General features: G+C 45.5%; 1 protein-coding gene across 1 annotated transcript in view; it reads left to right on the top strand.

The window, feature by feature from the left end:
• Positions 1 to 23,030, top strand: part of PITPNM3 (PITPNM family member 3) — a 767,267-nt gene that overhangs the window by 645,231 nt on the left and 99,006 nt on the right. The window contains exon 9 of the mRNA XM_088449478.1: positions 16,646 to 16,818. Within this exon, the coding sequence (XP_088305604.1) occupies positions 16,646 to 16,818 (173 nt within the window). The remainder of the gene's footprint in view (positions 1 to 16,645; positions 16,819 to 23,030) is intronic.

The following is a 23,030-nucleotide window of genomic DNA, read 5'->3' as shown; positions in this document are numbered from 1 at the left end:
ATATATATATATATATATATATATATACATACACACACACACTTACACACAAACACGTACACACATAGATAAACACATACATACACACACTATATACATGCATACTGTATATACACACACACATATACACACAGAGATAAACACATACATACACACTATATACATACATATACAGACACATAAACACACTATATATATATATATATATATATATATTGTGACACAGTTAGGTTAGGGGGTCCCTCTCCTGGGTAGAGGACTCCTTCCTTACACACACACACAGCAGCAGGGAAGCAGCACACCAGTCTGGATGCAAGTACAAGCTGGTCGGCACCAGTCTTTATTGTACAATGTCAGAAACATAAAGAAAACATAAATATAAATCCTAGCCCTGTCGGGGCACTAACTTCACAGGTAGTTCCCTCACTACCAGAACCTGGCAGGGCCTAATGCCCTCGCCAGCAACAAAAGCACAACACAACACTCACAGTTAGGTATCCAAGTGTCTCTGAGCAAACTCCCTGCCTGCTCTCCCAGGTGAGACACTCAGCCCTAAACACACTAGGCTTATATTGGCCACTCTCAGGTGGAAACCCTAACAACCTGTTACCAGGCTGCGAGAACCAAAACCTGGAGTGGCCGTGGGTGGAGCCCTCCCTCTCCTCTCACCCACATCCCCCAGGTCCCAAACCGGCTTTTCAAAAAGCCGAAACTCAAGCCTGCTACACTGCAGACTTTCTCCTGGGGGTTTAAAACACAAAAGACAGGAATCTGGGACAAATGTACCTGCCACAGACCACTTTACCAGTGATCCTATCACATATCCCCCCCCTTTGTTTCGACCTGTGGGGCGGAACAACTGAAGCCCCCAAACAATGAACGCGTGACAACCTGTCAGCATTGGCCAGCTGGCTTCCTGGCCTGTGTTCCACTGAAAATTTAAAAGTTTCTAACGCCAAGAACCATCTCGTAATTCTCGCATTACTGTCTTTATTTTCGGACATCCACTTCAAAGGGGCATGGTCAGTGATCAATTTGAACTTTCTTCCAACCAAGTAGTACCTGAGAGCCTCTAATGCCCACTTTATGGCCAACGCCTCCTTCTCCACTGTGGCATAGTTTCTCTCATGTACATTCAACTTTCTGCTTAGATAGAAAATAGGGTGTTCCTCACCCTCCTTGTTCTGGGACAGGACCGCTCCTATACCTACTTCTGATGCATCGGTTTGTACTATGAATTCCCTGTCAAAATTAGGAATCATCAGGACTGGTTGGGAACACAACGCTACTTTCAACTCCTGAAAAGCTTTCTCCGCCTCAGGACTCCATTCTACCATGACTTTTTGTTTGCCTTTGGTCAGGTCAGTCAGTGGGACTGCCATGGTGGCAAAGTTGGGTATAAACCTCCTGTAGTACCCCGTAATTCCCAAGAAGGCTCTCACCTGCTTCTTATTCAGAGGCCATTGCCAGTTTTGTATGGCATCAACTTTATTGAGCTGAGGCTTTATCAGGCCTCTGCCAATGGTGTATCCCAGATATTTTACTTCCTCCATGCCTAGACAACACTTTTTTTGGTTGGCTGTCAAACCTGCCTTATAGATGGAGTCCAACACTGCTTGTACCCTGGGTAAGTGAAACTGCCAATCAGGACTATGAACGACCACGTCATCCAGATAAGCAGCCGCATACCGTCTATGGGGCCTTAGAATCCTGTCCATCATTCTTTGGAAGGTAGCAGGTGCCCCATGTAGCCCGAAGGGCAACATCTTGTACTGAAACAAGCCCTCTGGCGCTGAAAAAGCTGTCTTTTGTTTGGCGCTCTCGGTTAACGGTACTTGCCCATACCCTTTGGTTAGGTCAAGAGTGGTTAAATACCTTGCCGTCCCTAGTCTCTCAATCAGTTCATCCACTCTTGGCATCGGGTACGCATCAAATTTTGAAACACTGTTCAACTTTCGGAAGTCATTGCAGAAACGCACACTCCCGTCGGGCTTTGGAATCAACACAATGGGACTTGACCATTCACTATGTGATTCTTCAATAACCCCTAACTCTAGCATATTTTTAATTTCTTTCGACACCGATTCTCTTTGTGCTTCTGGTAACCTATAGGGCTTTAGATTAACTTTAACCCCTTGGTCAGTGATGATGTCATGTTTAATGACCGAGGTTTTCCCAGGTACGTCAGAGAACAGCACCCTATTTCTAATCAGAAACTCCTTGACCTCTTGTTGTTGAATTGCCGACAGGGTTTTTGCCACTGTCACTTCGGGAACTAAGGGCCCTGGACTTACTGGAGGGTCTCGGACGGCCGACAGTACCGTTCTATCTTTCCAGGGCTTTAACAGATTTATATGGTATATCTGTTCCGGCTTTCTTTTCCCCGGCTGGTAAACTTTGTAATTGACCTGCCCCACTCTTTCTAAGATTTCAAAGGGCCCTTGCCATTTAGCCAAAAGTTTATTTTCCACAGTGGGAACCAATACTAACACTCTGTCCCCCTAGGAGCAAAGCTGCGTAACCGAGCATTGTGGTTGTATACCCTCTGCTGTGCCTGTTGAGCCTGTTCCAGGTGCTCTCTCACTATCGGCACTACCGCAGCAATTCTCTCCTGCATTTGAGAAACATACTCAATCACCGTTTTGTAAGGACTAGACTGCCCCTCCCATGTCTCTTTGGCAATGTCTAGTAACCCCCTTGGGTGTCTCCCATACAACAAGTCGAAGGGTGAAAACCCGGTGGAGGACTGGGGAACTTCTCTTATGGCCAACAATAAATACAGCAATTAGTAGTCCCAATCCCTACCATCCTTGTCGACCACTTTCCTAAGCATGTGTTTTAACGTCTTGTTAAACCTCTCGACCAGCCCATCGGTTTGGGGGTGATAAACCGAAGTTCTTAACTGTTCGATTTTGAACAGGCGGCAAAACTCTTTCATGACTTTGGACATAAACGGTGTACCCTGGTCAGTTAGTATCTCCTTAGGTATACCCAGCCTGCTAAAGACATGAACTAGCTCTCTGGCAATGGTCTTGGTTGACGTATTGCGCAACGGGATTGCTTCCAGGTACCTGGTAGCATAATCCATTATGACCAGAATATACTGGTGTCCCCTGGCAGACTTCATTAAGGGTCCAACCAAATCCATCGCTATTCTTTCAAACGGCACCTCTATGATAGGCAATGGAACTAGTGGACCCTTAAAATGTGGCCTGGGAGCATGATACTGACACTCAGGGCAGGATGCGCAAAAGTCAGATACCTCTTTATGAAGCCCGGGCCAGAAAAACCTCTGCATTATTCGCTCAGTGGTTTTCTCTACCCCTAGATGGCCTGCCGTTATATGACCATGGGCCAGATCCAAAACTGTTCTTCTGTAGGCTTTGGGAACTATTAGTTGTTCCACAACATCTTCCCCCTTCTTAGTCACCTGATATAACAAATCCTGACACATTGCCATGTGGGGATAGGACAAAGGACTATCAGGGTCTACGGGTTTACCATCAACTACTTTTACATTCTCCCTGGCTTTTACCAAAGTAGGGTCATTCAACTGCTCCACGGCAAAGACCTCTCTTCTGACCTCTAAATCAGGCAGACGATCACCTGGCCCAACAACACTTCCCACCTCAATGGGAGGCACATCAGTTGGCGGGCCACCGTCACGTTCCGCATTCTCTAGTTCGCCAACCATAGTAGAAAAAGGGAATAACTCTGACTCAGAAGAAACTCCCTCCTCCACTACTTCGACAACCTTCTCAAATGGATCGGGGTTGTTCACCTCTGGAACAAAACGGCTTTCCCACAACTTCCAGAAGTGAGCAAAGTTCTCCCCAATATTGCATCGTACACCAGACCATGCACCAAACCCACAGAAATTATAGCAGAGCCACATGTGTCTCGATGTTCACCTCGGCCGTAACATAATATCAAGTATCCCCATGTATGCAGGTCACACCAACAGTTTTACCTGTATGCCTCAAGGGGTTCACCAGCTCAGCTTTTATAAGTGTCACCAAGCTACCAGAGTCTAACAGTGCCTCTAAACGGTTGCCATCTACAGTGAGTACACACATGTGCTTATCAGTCTCAACCTGCCGGTCAGCCATACAGGCTATCTGTGCAAAGAAAGACCCCCTGCGGTAGACATGAGCAGTATCACATTGCATAGGTTCAGTTGTAAGTGCACAATTAGCGGCAATATGGCCGAAGCCACCACATGGGAAACACTGAGTCATATTAATGTCTAGTCGTTTACGGGGCAAGAACCTTCCCGGCCTGGCAGGCCTGTCTCCAGGTTCTACACCCTCAGTCTTGGGTACATTCCACCGCCCAGCACCCTTCTCCCCTGGAACAGTCTTACCAGTGTCTCTGGGAGTTCGCCGGTGCACCATCGGGGCTCGGTGGGGCATACTCATCAGCTCCTCAGCCGCCACGTACCTCTCCACCAGCTCGACCAACTGGTCCGCGGACTTAGGGTCTGCATGGCTCACCCACTTGTGCAGAGTCACAGGTAATGATCGCAGGTACCGGTCCATCACGACCCTTTCCACGATCTGTGGTCCCGTCAGCGTCTCGGGCTGTAGCCATTTTGAGGACAGATGGACGAAGTCATGCATCTGTGAACGTGGAGGCTTGTCCTTATGGAACTCCCAGCGGTGGACCCGTTGGGCACGAACAAAGGTGGTGACTCCCAAGCGAGTTAGGATCTCCTGTTTTAGTTTTTTATAGTCCTTGGCATCAGCCAGGCATAAGTCGAAATATGCTTTTTGTGGCTCCCCAGACAAAAAAGGTGCCACCAGACTTGCCCACTGCTCCTGGGGCCAACTCTCCCTTTCGGCCGTTCTTTCAAATGCGGCGAGATAGGCCTCCACATCATCGCCCGAAGTCATCTTTTGGAGGAAGTGACTGGCTCGTACGGAGTGAGTGGTGGTGGGAGGACCAGTATTAACATCTCTGGGCCGGGCGACCAGGTGCTGTACCACCTCTTTTATGGCCTGACTGTTTTCCGATAAGGCCTGGCGGTTTTCCGCTAAGGCCTGGCGGGTTTCCTCAATGGCGACCTGTTGAAGTCTGTTAGATTCCTGCTGAATTTTGTTTGTCTCCTGTTGAGCTGCTGTAGCTTGAAGCAAGGCCTTAATAATGTCCTCCATTTTGTCCTGGGGTGTAGGTTGGAAGCTGAACCTTGCCTCTCTGAGCATTGGCTGATGCCTCCTCTATGGGACTCCAAGGACACAGTGTTATTTCCACACTCACAAATTGGGTGTCTGTCCCTTTAATTTTTAAATGGAAAGTTTTCCTCTTGCTGCAACTTCAGTGTGTGTGGGTGCCCGCATTCTCCACCATATTGTGACACAGTTAGGTTAGGGTGTCCCTCTCCTGGGTAGAGGACTCCTTCCTTACACACACACACAGCAGCAGGGAAGCAGCACACCAGTCTGGATGCAAGTACAAGCTGGTCGGCGCCAGTCTTTTTTGTACAATGTCAGAAACATAAAGAAAACATAAATATAAATCCTAGCACTGTCGGGGCACTAACTTCACAGGTAGTTCCCTCACTACCAGAACCTGGCAGGGCCTAATGCCCTCGCCAGCAACAAAAGCACAGCACAACACTCACAGTTAGGTATCCACGTGTCTCTGAGAAAACTCCCTGCCTGCTCTCCAGGTGAGACACTCAGCCCTAAACACACTAGGCTTATATTGGCCACTCTCAGGTGGAAACCCTAACAACCTGTTACCAGGCTGCGAGAACCAAAACCTGGAGTGGCCGTGGGTGGAGCCCTCCCTCTCCTCTCACCCACAACCCCCAGGTCCCAAACCGGCTTTTCAAAAAGCCGAAACTCAAGCCTGCTACACTGCAGACTTTCTCCTGGGGGTTTAAAACACAAAAGACAGGAATCTGGGACAAATGTACCTGCCACAGACCACTTTACCAGTGATCCTATCACAATATATATATATATATATATATATACACACACTATATACATACATACACACACACATAGATAAACACATACATACACACATACAGTAGATAAACACATACACACTATATACATACATATATATTAGGGGTGTGCACCGCCCACTTTTCGTGTTTTGGTTTTGGATCTGGATCTTTCTTCGTGTTTTGGATCTGGATTGGTTTTGCCAAAACCACCCTTCCGTGTTTTGGATCTGTATTTTTTTTAAAAAAAGCATAAAAACAGCTAAAATCACAGAATTTGTGGGTTTTTCTGCTCCTATGCTATTATTAACCTCAATTACCTTAATTTCCACTCATTTCCAGTCTATTCTGAACACCTCACACCTCACAATAGTGTTTTTATGTCCAAAAGGTTGCACCGAGGTAGCTGGATGACTATGCTAAGAGATACGAGTGGGCGGCACAAACACGTGGCCCATCTAGGAGTGACACTGCAGTGGCAGACAGGATGGCAGTTTGAAAAACTAGGCCCCAAACAGTACATAATGTAAAGAAAAAATAGAGGTGCAAGATGGAATTGTCCTTGGGCCATCCCACCCACCCTTATGTTGTATAAACAGGACATGCACACTTTAACAAACCAATCATTTCAGCGCCAGGGTCTGCCACACGAGTGTGGCTGAAATTATTGGTTCGTTTGAGCCCCCACAAAACAAGCTGGCAATTAATCTGTCCCTGCACAAACTGGCTCTACAGAGGCAAGATGTCGTCCTCATCCTCCTCATCCACCGATTCCTCACCCTCTTCAGTGTTGTGTACATCCTCATCCTCACAGAGTATTAACTCGTCCCCGCTGGAATCCACCACCACAGGTCCCTCTGTACGTTCTGGAGGCTGGTCTCCCTGGAAGAGTTGATAATTCATTTTTATGAACATCATCTTCTCCACAGTTACGGACTGTCTTACATGCCTACTTGGATGCTGTCACCGATGTAATCCTCCACCATTCTGTCAATGGTGACAGTAGCATATGCAGTGACAGTAGACATGTCAGAAATTGTTGGCAGGTCCTTCAGTCCGGACCAGATGTCCAAACTTGGTCCTGCCTGCCCTGCATCACCGCCAGCGGGTTGCTTAGGATACCTAAGTTTTTTCCTGGCAGCCCCAGTTGCGGGAGAAAATGAAGAAGGAGCTGTTGACGTGTCACGTTCCACTTCAGCTGACAGTGTTTTCACCAGCAGGTCTTTGCACCTCTGCAGGCTTGTGTCGGCCAGAAAGAGAGACACCACATAGGCTTTAAACCTAGGATTGAGCACGGTGGCCAAAATGTAGTGGTCTGATTTCAACAGATGGACTACCCTGGAATCCTGGCAAAGCGAATGAAGGGCTTCATCCACAAGTCCCACATGCCGAGCGGAATCGCTCCGTCTTAGCTCCTCCTTCACTTTCTCCAGCTGCTTCTGCAAAAGCCTGATGAGGGGAATGACCTGACTCAAGCTGGCAGTGTCTGAACTGACTTCACGTGTGGCAAGTTCGAAGGGCTGTAGAACCTTGCAAAACACGGAAATTATTCTCCACTGCGCTTGAGTCAGGTGCATACCCCCTCCTTTGCCTATGTCATAGGTGGATGTATAGGCTTGAATGGCCTTTTGCTGCTCCTCCATCCTCTGAAGCATATAGAGGGTTGAGGTTGAAGAGTGTTTGCTGGCGCTCCAGTCTTCGGCACGCAGTCGCTGAATGGCGAAAGTGGCCAGAAATTTTTCGGGCCACCCAAAGCGTCTCCTGCACGCCCCTGTCACTTTTCAGAAAATTCTGCACCACCAAGTTTATTGTGTGAGCAAAACATGGGACGTGCTGGAATTTGCCCAGATGTAATGCCCGCACAATATTGGTGGCGTTGTCAGATATCACAAATCCCCAGGAGAGTTTAAGTGGGGTAAGCCACTGGGCGATGATTTCCCTCAGTTTCTCTAAGAGGTTGTCGGCGGTGTGCCTCTTACTGAAACCGGTGATACACAGCATAGCCTGCCTTGGAACGAACTGGCGTTTCTGAGATGCTGCTACTGGTGACGCTGCTGTTGTTGCTGCGTAAGGTGATACATCTACCCAGTGGGCTGTCACAGTCATATAGTCCTTAGTCTGCCCTGTTCCACTTGTCCACATGTCCGTGGTTAAGTGGACATTGGCTACAAGCGCATTTTTTAGGACACTGAGGACACTTTTTCTGACGTTTCTGTACAGTCTCGGTATCGCCTGCCTAGTGAAGTGGAATCTAGATGGGATTTTTAACCGGGGACACACTACCTCCATCAATTGTATAAATCCCACTGCACTAATGGCAGATACCGGACGCACGTCTAACACCAACATAGCAGTCAAGGCCTCAGTTATACGTTTTGCTTCAGGATGACTGCTGTCGTACTTCATCCTCCTCGCTAAGGACTGTTGGAGGATCAATTGTTTAGTAAAAGTAGTGGTGTTCCTACTTCCTCTCTGGGATGATGAACGACTCCCAGCAGCAGCAACAGCAGCAGCGGCAGCAGGAGGCGTAGCAATGCAGGATCCTCCGGAGGAATCCCGGATAGGAGAGTCAGTCATGCCAGTGACATGGCCTGCAGGACTACTTCCGATCCTGACTAAGGAGGAAATTGACGAGGAGGGAGTTGACGGTGTGGTTTGCAGGCGCTTGGATACAACAGGACAACAGGATTTAGGTGTCCCTGGACTGCTAACGGTCTTAGCCAAAGTTTCTGAACTCGACAGTAACTTTTTATGAACGCGCTGCAGGTGCCGTATAAGGGAGGATGTTCCTAGGTGGTTAACGTCCCTACCCCTACTTATTTCACCTTTACATATGGTACATATAGCAAGACAGTTGTTGTACGGATTTGGATAGAAATATTGCCAGACCAAAGAGGTGGAATGTTTGGTCTTCAGCCCAGGCATGACCGTGATGGGCTTTTTCATCCCATGGACAACAACTGTCTCCCCCAGAGCCTGAGTTAAACAAACCACATCACCATCAGAATCCTCCTCGCCAATTTCCTCCTCAGCACCAGCTACACCAGTATCCTCATCCTGTTGTACTTCAACAGTGACATCTTCAATTTGCATATCAGCAAGTGGACTGTGGGTGCTCCTTTCAGCACTTGCAGGGGGCGTGCAAATGGTGGAAAGAGCCACCTCTTCCCGTCCAGTGCTGGGAAGGTCAGGCATCGCAACCGCCACCACACTTCGACTCTCCTTGGGGATTTGTGATATCTTCTTAGAATGCACAGTTCTTCGCTGTGCTTTTGCCAACTTAATTCGTTAGATTTTTTTAGCGGGAGGAGGACTTCCATTGTCATGTGAAGCTGAACCACTAGTCATGAACATAGGGAAAGACCTTAGCCGTTCCTTGCCACTCCGTGTCGTAAATGGCATATTGACAAGTTTATGTTTCTCTTCAGATGATTTAAATGTTGTTTTCAAGGTCATTTTCCTGAACTTTGTCATTTGCGATTGTATGTGCCCTCTACTATGACATTGGGCATCGGCCTTGGCAGACGACGTTGATGGCATGTTATCGTCTGTTATGACTAGTGGCAGCAGCTTCAGCACTAGGAGGAAGTGGTTCTTGATCTTTCCCTATTTTATTTTTATCGGAGAAAGTTTGGTCCTCCATTTATGTTATATTGATATATACGTGCGGCTTAGACGCACACAAACACAGAAAATAATTTTTTATTTTTGTTGGAGACTAGTGCACTTCGTGGGTTACACCACTCTTTAAGAAATGAGCCAGCCGGCCCTTTACTTATGGGACACAGGCGCACACTTGGCGCTGCTCCTTTTTTGATGCACGTGCAGCTAGAGCCCACACAATTCACAAAGACAGAAAAAAAAAGAATTTTTTATTCTTTGTGGAGCGCACTTTGGGGGTTACACCACCCTTTAACAGACAGACGCACGCTTGGAGCTGCTGCTTTGAGGATGCACGTACAGTGCAGACAATTCACAAACACAGAAGAAAATGTTTTGTTGGAGTGCACTTTGGGGGTTATACCACCCTTTAACAGACAGACGCACGCTTGGCGCTGCTCCTTTGTTGATGCACGTGCAGCCACAGTGCACACAATTCACAAACACAGAAAATATTTTTTTATTTTGTTTGGAGTGCCCTTTGGGGTTACAGCACCCTTTAACAGACAAGCATGCCGGCCCTTTACTTAAGGGACACAGGCGCACGCTTGGCACTACTTTGTTGATGCACGTGCGGCTACTGCACACACAATTCACAAACACAAAAAAATATTTTTTTTTATTTTGTTTGGAGTGCACTTTGGGGGTTACAGCACCCTTTAACGGACAAGCCAGCTGGCCCTTTACTTATGGGACACAGGCGCACGCTTGGCGCTGCTCCTTTGTTGATGCACGTGAAGCCACAGTGCACACAATTCACAAACACAGAAAATATTTTTTTATTTTGTTTGGAGTGCCCTTTGGGGGTTACAGCACCCTTTAATGGTCAAGCTAGCCGGCCCTTTACTTATGACACAGGCGCACGCTTGGCACTACTTTGTTGATGCACGTGCGCACACAATTCACAAACACAGAAAAAATATAATTTTTTTTGCACTTGGGGGGAGCACCCCTGCTGGACAGAGCACCCCCTGGACAACACTACAGCACCCCTTTAGGACTGGGACACTGCACAGGACTTTGGAGTGGACACAGCCCCTATGGACAACTGACAGCACAACACAGCCAGCCCCTATGGACTTTGGAGGAGTGGACACAGCCCCTATGGACAACAGCAGCACAGCACAACACAGCCAGTTCCTATGGACTTTGGAGGAGTGGACACAGCCCCTATGGACAACAGCAGCACAGCACAACACAGCCAGCCTCTATGGACTTTGGAGGAGTGGACACAGCCCCTATGGACAACAGCAGCACAGCGCAGCACAGCACAGCACAACACTACACAGCCCAGCCAGCCCTAACTCCCACCCTCCCTCTTCACTGTCCACAGCCGAGTGAGAAAATGGCGCCGACGCGGGTACCTTATTAGAATCCAAAACCCGGAAGGCGGGATGATGATGTTTTGCCTCGATTTCAGATCCGAGTCAGGCGGGAAAAGTCGAGCCTGACTCGGATCGGGGGGGCTCGGGGGGGCTCGGATTTCAGAAATTCAAACCCGCTCGCCCCTAATATATATACACACATACATACATACACACACTGTATACATACATATACACACACACATACACACATACAGTAGATAAACACATACACACTATATACATACATATATATATATATATACACACACACTATATACTTACATATATACACACACATAGGTAAACACATACATAGGTGGCAGGCATTACACTGACCTGGTTATGCATGCTGTTTTTCAGCTGGTGACAGGTGCCTTCCCTCCTGTGTAAGGCAGCTCAGCCTCTGCGCTCCACCTCAGCCTCATCATTTCCAGGGCCAGCTGTATCAGCCCAGTTGCAGAGGAAAGCGGGGGAGCTTTAGATGACCCGGAGAGTCGGGACCCGAGCTTCTGGTCACCTGGGGGACACAACTATGGTGGGCGACCCAGGCCAGGTTGGTTAAGGAGGACCTGGGGGCGGAACTTCGGGAGCATGGGGCGGAGCATCGGGAGTATGGGGGCGGAGGTTTGAACTGCACAGGGAGGATATTCGGAAAGCCAGGGGCGGAGCTTGTCTGTCCGGGGGCGCGGTTTTGGACGGCAGAGGGGGGGGGTTTGGATGTGAATGGTCCAGGATTCGTATCCTAGTTCACTGTCTGCAATACAGACAGTCATGTTGCCAGAATTCAGTGCAGTGCAGACAGTGTTTACAGGGATTTTTATTTTCCCTGTCAGTACTGTCTGCAGTGGATCCTGTAGGCCTATTTCCATGGTGGGCTTGGAGCTGCAGCTCCACCCGCCCCATTATTAATCCGGACCTGGGCGTCCCTTCCCCCTCTGACCCAGCTATCATCTCGGGCCAGTGTTTTTTTACCCCTTTCCTAGCATCCCAGTCTTCCACGCCTGGGTCATCAATTGATCAGTCATCAGCAGCTGCTGCTTCCCCATTGCCTTCTCATGTTAAGACACAGCTGGGCTCATTGGCTTGCCTGCATTTTGCTGCACTGGGAAAGGGGGGGCATGGGTGAGAAGGCCTATTGCTCCTACCATAATTGGCAGGTTTCTTTATATTTGTGGCGTGCTACCCTGAAACCCGCCCTCAGGACATTTGAATGTCATTGAATATCCGCAAAAAAAAAAGAGTGGGCCCCACCCTGAAAAGGCTTGCTTCTGTGCCAAATCTGGTACCACCCCCAGCCGTCTAGCTATCGGTGGCGGATCTCAGTAAGATGGCATCCCCTATGCGCCTTGGTCGTATGTGTCGCTGGCTTCGGATATATCCCCGTAGGGAAGTGGCTGAGTACTCCTGCAGTGACACTCAGCTCCAATTTTTACTGACGCTGCTGTCTCGACTGGCTGAGCTTACCTCAGCGGTTCGTGGTGCGCTTCACCTTCACCATTAACGTGGGTTGCGTAGGGGTTTACTAAGAACATGCTGTTGCTTGAGCTGTTCCCCATTGTGGTTGCTTTAGAACTCCAGGGGGACCACTTGGGTAACGTAAGTATGATTTTGTTGCAACAACCTGGGCGCGTTGCAGGTGCTTGACCTCAGAGTTCGTCCTCTCTTCCGGTTGTTCATTTGCTAGCATGAATTGTTCTGTGTTTCCTGCTGCTTAGGGCGGGATGTACTAAAGGGGAAAATGCGGTAAAGCCCCTGAGGATGCCGTTTTTCGGGAGTTTTGCCGCATTCCCTGAATGTACTAAGCACCAAAATGCGATGCATTCTAAGCTTCGCATCCCTAGCGTTACACAATAGAAGCCTATAGGGCTTCTTATCGTGATGCTCCTGGCTTGGAGGGATCCGATCAGATCCCTCCCATGAGCCCCTGTGGCCAGCTCTTATCGGCAGAGCTGTCCTTTGCAAAATTCTTGGTACATATCGTGGTAATGAACCACAGTGTGTGCCCGAACGGAAGCGCTGTTTAGTACATCCCGCCCTTAATGTCCAATTTGTTGCCGGGCATGTGCCTGGTATACAGATTGGGATTGCGGATGCATTGTTGCCGTTCGAGGAATTAGCCCATCAGGCCGCTCTGGCCGGTGACCCGTGTCCTCCTTCTGTTTGGCAGATCATCAGGCCGGCATTTAGAAATTAGCTTTGAGGTCCATTGCCCCCAGGACTTTGCACTGTTAGCAGGTGGGTTGGCTGGAATGGGAGCGTTTTTTCTGGTTTCGGTGGATCAGGCACGTAAGATCTTGCAGAACATCATGCTGACATTTATTTGGGATCTGTATTCGCGAGGGCGCTCGCTCGCTGTGGTACGGCATATTTTTGCCGGTGTGTCTATTTTATCGGTGTTATATGACAGGCCCGGCCACTTCAGGTCCTTCATAATTTCAGGGGCCTGCAGGGTTTGGACTAGGCCTACCCCTAAAGCGGTTGACTGCATGCGTCCCATTGATATGTCCTTGTTGCTTTACTTAGTAGCTGCGGTCCCTTCCATTTTTTTATTTTCAGCTCTGAATGCTTGCTGTTTCAATTAGGTTTTTGCCATGATGCTTCATGTAGCGTTTTGGGTCTGTGAATTAGTTGTCCCCTTTAAGAGGGCTGACCCACCACTCACTATTATGGACGTAATTTGTATGCCCGGAAGCGATGCTAGGCCTTATACAGTGCCCCAGTACGGATCAGGCTGGTAGAGGGCGCTGGCTTTCACTTCAACTATATCCCATTTCTGCAGTATGTCCGGTGGCGATGGGATGGCACATGATTGATGCACAAGGATGTATCCCCGGTTACGAAATACCAGTTTTGTCATATTTTTGCAGTGTTGTTTAGCTTTTTCAGAGCTCGAGCCGGGCGGGGATATCCAATCCCTTGGTCGATGGAGTTCTGACGTTATATTCATCCTGGCTTAGCTATTTTTGCTCCAACGTAGCTCACTGGAGGCCTAACCCCTCTCCGACCTACTGCGGGAGTCTATGAGGAATTTTTTATTTTCCCCCCGGGGGCCCAATTGGCTTCTGAATTATATGATATAGCGTGATGGTTAGTATACTCCGGGGTTTTTATTTAGTTTTTTTGCCTCAAGTCTGGTTAGCTAAGTTGTTCCCCTCCCCCCCCTCTTTGTTATGTTTTTTGCCATGTCTTGTAGGTATGGTGTGTCTGTGGTTCGACTGCTTTTGTTTTTTCTTTCCATATTATAAGGTGCTCCATCTGTATGGGAATGAAAATATCTACTTATGATATGCTCTGTGGACATATATGTACTCCATTCAACGCAGTGCTATAATTAATGTTTGAAATAATACTGACAGAATGGCATTTGGTTTAAATAATTATTTATTGCAATAGATTAAATAAATAATAATATATAGATATCCAGGATACTACCATATATTTCGGAAAAATAGTAAAAACAGACCTGTATTGGTACCAAGAATCTATTGTCATTACACTTTTTCTTACCTATATAACACTTTAATTTCTTCTTTTAATAATTCACAGACTGTATCATTAATATACACATTTTAAAGACAAATAAAAGTTCTATTTTAATTCTGTGCATCAATTACAGACAACTCTTTCCCTCTCTACCCATCATTAGGAATGATTTAGGTCAGCGCACTGTGTTGGATAAGCACTCTATTGTCGGTGGATCCGTTTGATAGCGGAAGCTCTGCCTTCCTGCAAGTGTTGTGTTCCTTCATTGTCAAAGGAGTGTTTGTAGGTGTGCTGTTTTGGTGCGTGGTTGGATGTGTCTAGGAGGAAGGTCAATACTGCAGTGGTGAGGTACATGTTGGAGAATGGTGGTGGTGTAGTAGAACATGTGTTGATTCAATTCCGGGATGCACATTTGGCGTGCTTTTTAGGCCTGCGGGTTTGGCTATTTTTCTGAGAAGTTTTGTCTGCTGGTTGAGGTGTTTCTTATTACAGGGTTGAGTTATGGTGGTGCCGCGTCGGTTTAGGCCTCGCTTGACGTAAAAGAATGACACTTGAAGTTAGTTTATGTTAATAGTTAGGCTTAGTGGGTGCACTCTCATTAAAGTGGAGTAAGGCGACAGCCAATTGTCCTGGACAGGAAATGGCTGTACCACCTGGACCGGTGGTTGAAGATAAAGGAGAGTTGATCACCAATGCTTGGCTTGTGTGTGTTTGTTTGAGCTGTTTGGTTGTTATTGTCCTGTGCGTTCTTTTTGTGCCGTCACCATTATTAGTATTAACTTATAGTTTAAAATTGAATGACTTGTCAAAAATAAACTGTTGTCTGTGTCTTTATTTTTAGAAGTTAAGTTACATTGTATTTAAGAAGGTTGTTATATGGTAACACGATAATACACGTTAGTGAGTTTATTACAAATCGGTAATTATTTCCTGTTTCACCATGTAATGGAAATACAGTGTATGGCTAATATTTTGTTTAATATAGCAGTGTGAAACTAGGATTTCCTGTATTGTTCATTCTCATTGCTCCATAGGTGGCCATGCCCACATTAAGCATATTTACACCTTTTAGAATTTTCATGTACTTTAATATATTATCATATTTGCCTACTCTCTCGGGACTGTCGGGAGCCTCCCGAAAATCGAGTGCCACTCCTGGCACCCCGCAAGATTGGGCAAGTCCCTCACATTGTGTGCCGAAAGTGGGCGGTTCGGGGGGCGATGACACAATTTGCGCTAAACTTAAAGATCCATATTGTAACAGTATTCTTGCCAGCAAGATCCAACCAACCCATTGTCTTATGGAATTAGTCAAAATACTGTAGGTTCCAAGTTGCTGCCTATCTTCTATATGAAGCCTTGTGTGCATAATAAAATTACTTCTCCATGGATCAAGCATAATCTACGAGGGTGGTTTTTAGTTTTAATAAGCTGGCACAAAAGTGTTGACTACATTGCATATCTTCAATTAAAACAAGTTCTTGAAATGTTTTCATATATATTTGTGACTGCTTCTAATAGCTATTTCATATATAACAATTTATTTAAAGTTTCATTTTCTGTTGCAGTAAGTTGTTTTTAATGAACACAATGTAAGCTTTTTTTTATTGCAATAGAAAACTAATAAACACAACAGCGATCACTGGCAACACAGGACGTCAAAATTGGGCAAATCGGTCGTCGGGTGGGCCATACACACTACACGATTGGCACCCAATCGCATGCGATATCTTCCGGTTGGCCATGCAGCACGACCAACCGGAAGACGACGCACACAACCGCCGGAAGCACGCATTAGTGCGTACACACTAGCAGATATGCACAATTTGTCGGGCCGATATCGACCAAGTGTGTAACCCGCCTAAGAACCGTAGAAGCTCATTATAAAAGCAGTAATACTGCTGGTTGTGATAAATGGACAGAAACGTTTTATGCTCAATTTCAATCTAGTTTTTTAATTAAATCTTGTCCAGTATTTAGCGTTTCTAAATTTAAGAAACAAATCTAGACAAAATACTTAAATTTACATGTGTGTATATATATATATATATATATATATATGTGTGTGTGTGTGTGTATATATATATATATATATATATATATTATATATAATTATACATACATGCATACATACATACATACATACAAGATTGGTTGATTTATTTTCCTTTTTTGCTCCCAGCATCCATTCAAGTGTCCTGAAAGATGATGTGGACTTTCCCCGATCAGGGAGCTCAAACCTTTGTGAAGTCATCCTGGGACGTTTTAATTTCGAGGTGTCAGACTTTTTCCTGTTTGGCTCCCCATTGGGGCTGGTTTTGGCTATGAGGAGGACGGTGTTGCCTGGACTTGACGGTAATAATATTTTGGACTGTAATAGGTTTAAGTATTTTATTGCATATTTATAATGTTTTATTATTATTATTATTATTATTGTAACTTGATGTTTGGGGCTGGGAGTATGGAGTAGTTGGAGATAAATTAATGGGGGTGAAATGGTATTTAGAGATGAGAAAAAAGTGATATAGGAAAAGTCAACAAGGTGGGAAAGGTCATACTGTAGCTTATGTGAAGGAAATACAGACGTGCATGTGAGATACAGTATAACTAAGGTGTAAAATAAATGGTCAGATGATTTGAAAACAGTGAGATATGTGCCAGTTTTGTAGCATAATTTACATGGAATCATTCTGTGCATGCTCATCTGGCACTCGTAAAAAGATGGTCTGATGTAGCTCGTGTTCATGAAAATGCAGCTCATTCTGCCATATAGAAAGTCAGGGCCGGCTCCAGGAGTTGGAGCACCCTGTGCCGGCCCTTAATAATGTGTCCTTATATCGTGCGCAATGAAATTTGGGGTGTGGCCTAATTACCATAGGCCACGCCCCCTATGTGACATATATGGCACGCCTCCAAATAACGTCAGGCTGGGGGTAAAGCCCAGCACTCAGTCACTGGCTGGGCTTCCCCCAGCCCTCTCCCATCAGTGAATGGATGCCGCGGGCATGCGCGCGGCATCCATTCACACTCCGGGGGTCCGGCACTGACGCACAGCTGTGGCAGTCCCCAACCTCCTGATTTGACCACCCGCAGGCCACTTCGGCCCACTGAAATGGGGATGCTGGGGGGGGGTGCACCCTATACGGGTGGCGCCCCTGTGCGACTGCACTGGTCGAACACCCCTAGAGCCGGCCCTGCAGAAAGTTCAGACACACATACACGGCATATAGGAGGCATATATATTACAGTTGCTAGAGGTCATGTGGTAATCAGTGGCGTCCCTCCCCTGGGTGTAACCCGGTGCGGGCAGGAGAGTAGAGCATGTGGCAAAGCAGCATGTCAGTAAAAAAGGGGACATGGCCTCGCAGCTAGGTGGCGTGGCCAAACCCCCATTTTAGTCACTCCGGGGGTGCCGGAGATGTGGACTGCCCCCAGGGGACTAGTCTATTTGCAGTGCTGGCTCCCTCACTGTGTGCTGCATGTAATTCTACAGTGCAACACCTGGCTCCTGTTACTGAGGAGGAGTCAATACTTTGGTGTCACCCCTTGTCGGGTGACACCCGAGTGTGTGGCCCGCACCCCTCTTGTGTCTCCACTGGTGGTAATACAAGCTGATTATTATTATTTTTTATTTGTTAGATGCCACATGGTGCAGGCAGCACTGTATGAGAGGTAGACATAAAAACATAGCATAACTACAATGCACCACAATGAGTACAAAGCATACATACAATGATTGTAGTAAAACCATAAACAGGGAGTGACAGGTACAGGGGAAAAGGTAGAGCAACTCACTGATGATGATAACTTGGCGTAAACCAGTCGCATATGCTGCCTATACAAGGATGGACACATCAAGTTTAGAGATGTGTGCCGACTCCCGTGTTTTGGATTTCGATCTGGATTAACTTTCGTGTTTTGGTTTTGCAAACCCTCACTTGTTTTGGTTCGGTATTCTTTTTTATCAAAAATTGCTCAAATCACATAATTTGTTTTTTTTTTGTTCCTACAGTATTATTAACCTCAATAACATTAATTTCCACTCATTTCCTGTCAGTTTTCACCACTTTGCAAAATTTTTTCATCAAGTTTAGGCCAAAAGATTGCACCGAATTAGCTGGCTGACTAAGATAAGCGACAGCAGTGTGCGCACAAAAATGTGGCAGTTCAACTTCGAATATGGCACATCTAGGAAACAGATTGGCACTGCAGTGGCTGACAGAATGGCAGTTTAATAATCTATACGACCACATAGAGTAACCAAGATTGCTTTCATTAATCAAGAACCAGGTCAGAGGCCTGAGGGAGATGGAGTATGTTTATGGAGTAGTTGAAGGCGGGAAAAGGAAGGAAGGATTGATTAGTTTGTACATTTATTTTATTTTTTAATTCTGAAGAAAATTATGAGGGAGAATCAATGTATGATCAAGTTCTTCAGTTCCTGAAAGACATCTTTGATCTGTAAAAGGTTTGCTATTCAAGCATGGAGAGATTGTCAGAAGATATTATGCAATGTTTGCACCATCGCACAGAGATGCTTGGGACTTATATGGGAGCTGGCTCACTGAAGCCCACTTGTGTTCAGTCCTATGTGAACCAACCACCTAAAACCTGATCACCTGAATGACATCTGCAGATCACCTGTCATTAACACACAGTGAGGGCAGTCATTTTGTGCAACATCCTGATTGAATATTGATTCAGCCCATATACACTGTATATTTGTTATACATCTAATAAAAATGTGGTGGCCTTGCTTGTGGAGGTGCTAAATAGTACACACTGAAAACAGATGTTTACTTTGTGCTTAGGGAGGTTGTTGGGGATAATGGGACCAAGACTTGCTGTTTACATCAGAGGAAAGGTGCCTGTGGCTCTCCAGCTGAACTACAATGCACAAGGGAGATGGAGTATGTATGTAGTTGAAGGCAGGAATAGGAAGGGTTGATTCGTAGTAAATTTAATTAAACTTTTGGATTTATGAGGGGAGGCATTCACAAAGAACATTACTCATTCACATCAGTCCTTGCCCCAGTTGTGCTCTTTGGTGGTTTCAAATGTTTTTTTAAAAATGAAAGGGGCATGCAGGAGATGCTGCCTGTGGCCATAAAAAGTTCTGGACATTTTTGACGTTCATCAACTGCATGTAGAAGATTTCAGCAGCCGTGGCAATTCAATTACCAACATGGCACATCTAGGAAAGAGAATGGCACTGCAGTGGCAGACAGGATGGCAGTTAATAAACTATAACAATAATTTTGTCATCTACACAAAAAGACAGTCCGTAATGCCCCAAACAGCACATAATGCAAAGAAAAGAGGTACAAGATGGAATTGTCCTTGAACCCTCCCACCAGCTGGAGTAATGCCGGTGTCGCACCTGCCCATTTCGATTCTTGAAAGGGTGGAAGAACTATTAATGTGGCAGCACACAAAACAGAAGCTCTGAACAGGAAAGGGGCAGAGGGATTATTAAAGTCTGGTACTAAACACCTCTCATCATTGTGCTTCTGGGATTACGTATGGGAATGCTGGGAGGGGAGGAGGGAGAAAAACTCTGGATACCATCACAAAATAGCCCCTCCATTTGGTGCTTGAGTTGCATTTGACCAAACATGGCTGTTATGATCAGGGAAAGCCAAGCCCACCAGGTTGGTATCTACAAATCAAGGTTGAAAAAGGCATGACTATTTTGCAAGTATACCTATTTGTGATTTTATTTTAAATAAATACAGTATGAAACCAAAAAAATAAAGTAATTGTCAGAGGCTATATGAAACATTTGCCACACAACAGTGGCAGACAGAATGGCAGTTTAATAAACTATAGAATTAAAAATGTCAGTCAGCAATGCCCCAAACAGCGCATAGTGCAAAGAAAATAGGTTCAAGCTAGAATTGTCCTTGGGCCTTCCCACTCATCCTTCTGCTATATATTAAACAGGAAATGCACAGTTTAACAAACCAATCAGTTCAGCGACAGGGACTGCCACTTGTGGCTGAAGTGATTGGTTTGTATGGGCCCCCACAAAACAAGTTACCAATGGGCAGCTGACATTGCTGGCAATGATCTCTACATATACAAACTGGCTCTACAGAGGCAAGTTCTCAGAGGGTTTCAGGGGAACTGACTAATAAATACAAGCCAAGGCCTGAGCCTTTCCTTGCCACTGCGTGTGGTGAATGGCTTGTTGGCAATTTAATTTTTTTCTGCACTAAACTTTCCCTTTGTTAGAGGTGTTTTTTTCTTTGCCACTGTAAAATATTGTTTTTTGGATTTTAGATGTCCTGACTGAAAGCTTGAGCATCGGCTTTAGTAGATGACGTTGAAGCAGTATTGTCATGATGACTGAAGGGGACAGCAGCTGCAACGCTAGTGCTTGGTTGCTGTTCCTGCTGTTCTTTTGTTCTGTCCATATGGACGCTTGAATTCTTTTTCCACAAAAAATAACCTATGCCCACCAACTGCGACACACTGCGTGGTAGCCCTAGATCAATTTACCGTTACTGACTGTTATATCTCACACAGACAGTATCACGGCCTGAATTTTATCACAAACACAATTTTTTTTTTATATATATAAGAAAAAAGAAAGTGCCCACCGACTGCAACACATTGTGTGGTAGCCCTTGATCTACTGACCGTTACTGACTAATGTATGGTATTACTAGAGTTACAGCACCAAATAAAAAAATAAGTTTTGTAAGCCACACATACAACAATATTAATTATTATTATTATATTAAATGATGTTCCTGCACTATAAAAAAACAATGATTTGCTAACTGCCTATCCACAGAACTAGCTCGGCCAGTATTACCTAGGGCACTGCCCATCAAGGATAGTGTCACTAAACCTGACTGTCACTATCAGTCTAATAGACAGTCTAGTGACTGTCTATTAGACTGTCACTAGACTAAGCTAAGCTATCTAACTAACCTAGCCTAGCCTACCCTCCTTCCCCACGCTCCTGTGACAAATGGCGCTTAATCACCGTGGGAGGGACTAATATCGGATCCAAAACTCGCGAGATCCGACGTCGGGAAGCCTCGTTTTCGGACATGAAAATTGTGCGGTGATCCCAGCAGCAGCTTGGATCTGCCAAGTTTGGATGGGTTCAGTTTCCAGGAAACCGAGCCCGCTCATCTCTAGCCAAGATCTGCATATGGATTGAAACACAATATTTGTTTATGAAAATCAAAAGATTTTTGTAAAAATATGATAAGCAATGAATACTTATATCTGGATGACGTAACAAAATCATTCATGTCAAGACAGTACTGTATGCAAACCACTGCTGTTTTTTTTTTTTTTTCAATAAATTGTTATTGATTTTTCAACAAGAAAAACACAAATACAGAAATAGTAAATTAAAATAAAATAAAAACACAAGTAAAAACATATTACTTATGCTGGGCATACACGGCAAGATAAAATGCCTGTCAGACCGACAGACATTTTATCTGGCCGGCTGCCAGCCGCAGATGTCGCCGGCATACACTGTGAGAGAAATCTCACAGTGTACAGCCCAACATCTGCGCTCCGCCCCCGGGGGAGGAGACATTTCCCTGTTCCTTCCGTAGGAAGGAACACAGGAAATGTCTGTCTGTCGGCCGCACTGGGCATACACTGCCCGATGCGGCCGACAGTTACCGGGTAAATATCGCATCGGACGGGCATGCTGGACAATAGAGCATGCCCGACCGAGCAATATTTAACCCTCAGTCGCCTCCCCCCCATGCTACAATTATCGCGGCGATCCGCCGATATCGGGCGGATCGTCCCAATAATTGCAGCGTGTATGGCCAGCATTACGATTATAATGGTTGCAGATAAATGACAAAATAAGTAAGTAATATAAAAAGAAAATAGAACAAGGGGAAAAAAGATAAATATAAAACCAAAAGAAAAAAGAAAAGAAAAGAAAAGGTACCACAGTTCACAAAAATATACAGTACATATAAATTATGTCATAATCAAGATGCCTAAATCCCAGTAAAAACTAATACCCCAAATATTTTCATACAGAAGGTATATCTCCAACCATAAGGTCTGCACCTTCGCCAACAGATACAAATTCCTGCCATTTACTCTATAACCTCAGTGGTGAAACAGCAGACGTGGAATATGCAACGTCTACAGTCTCCATCAAAAATGCGAATTGTACCTTATGCATAATTTTATGAATAGAAGGAAGAGAAGATGATTTCCATAATTGTGCTATTGCTGTTTTGGCTGCTAGGAGAACATGACCCACTAAATAACAGTCAGTTTTGGGCATGCCTACAGGATAAACGTGCAGTAACGCCAAAGAAGGGGATGGCAGGATATTCACTTTTAATACCTTGGAAATCAAATCAAATAAATCTTTCCAGAAAGCCTGAATATGAGAACAACTCCAAAAAATATGAAATATGTCTCCAACATTCATATTTCATCTCCAACAATATTTTGATTGCGTTGGCCATATTACGTGTAATTTGGCTGGAGTGAAATAGAGCCTATGGAGTATTTTATACTTTAATTCTAAATGATTATAACATTTGGACAATTTGTGGGCAGTAGTG

The sequence above is a fragment of the Taudactylus pleione genome, unplaced genomic scaffold (assembly GCF_031769625.1).
Source record: "Taudactylus pleione unplaced genomic scaffold, aTauple2 ptg000485l, whole genome shotgun sequence".
Classification (NCBI taxonomy): domain Eukaryota; kingdom Metazoa; phylum Chordata; class Amphibia; order Anura; family Myobatrachidae; genus Taudactylus; species Taudactylus pleione.
This window is presented reverse-complemented; position numbering and strand designations above follow the sequence as displayed.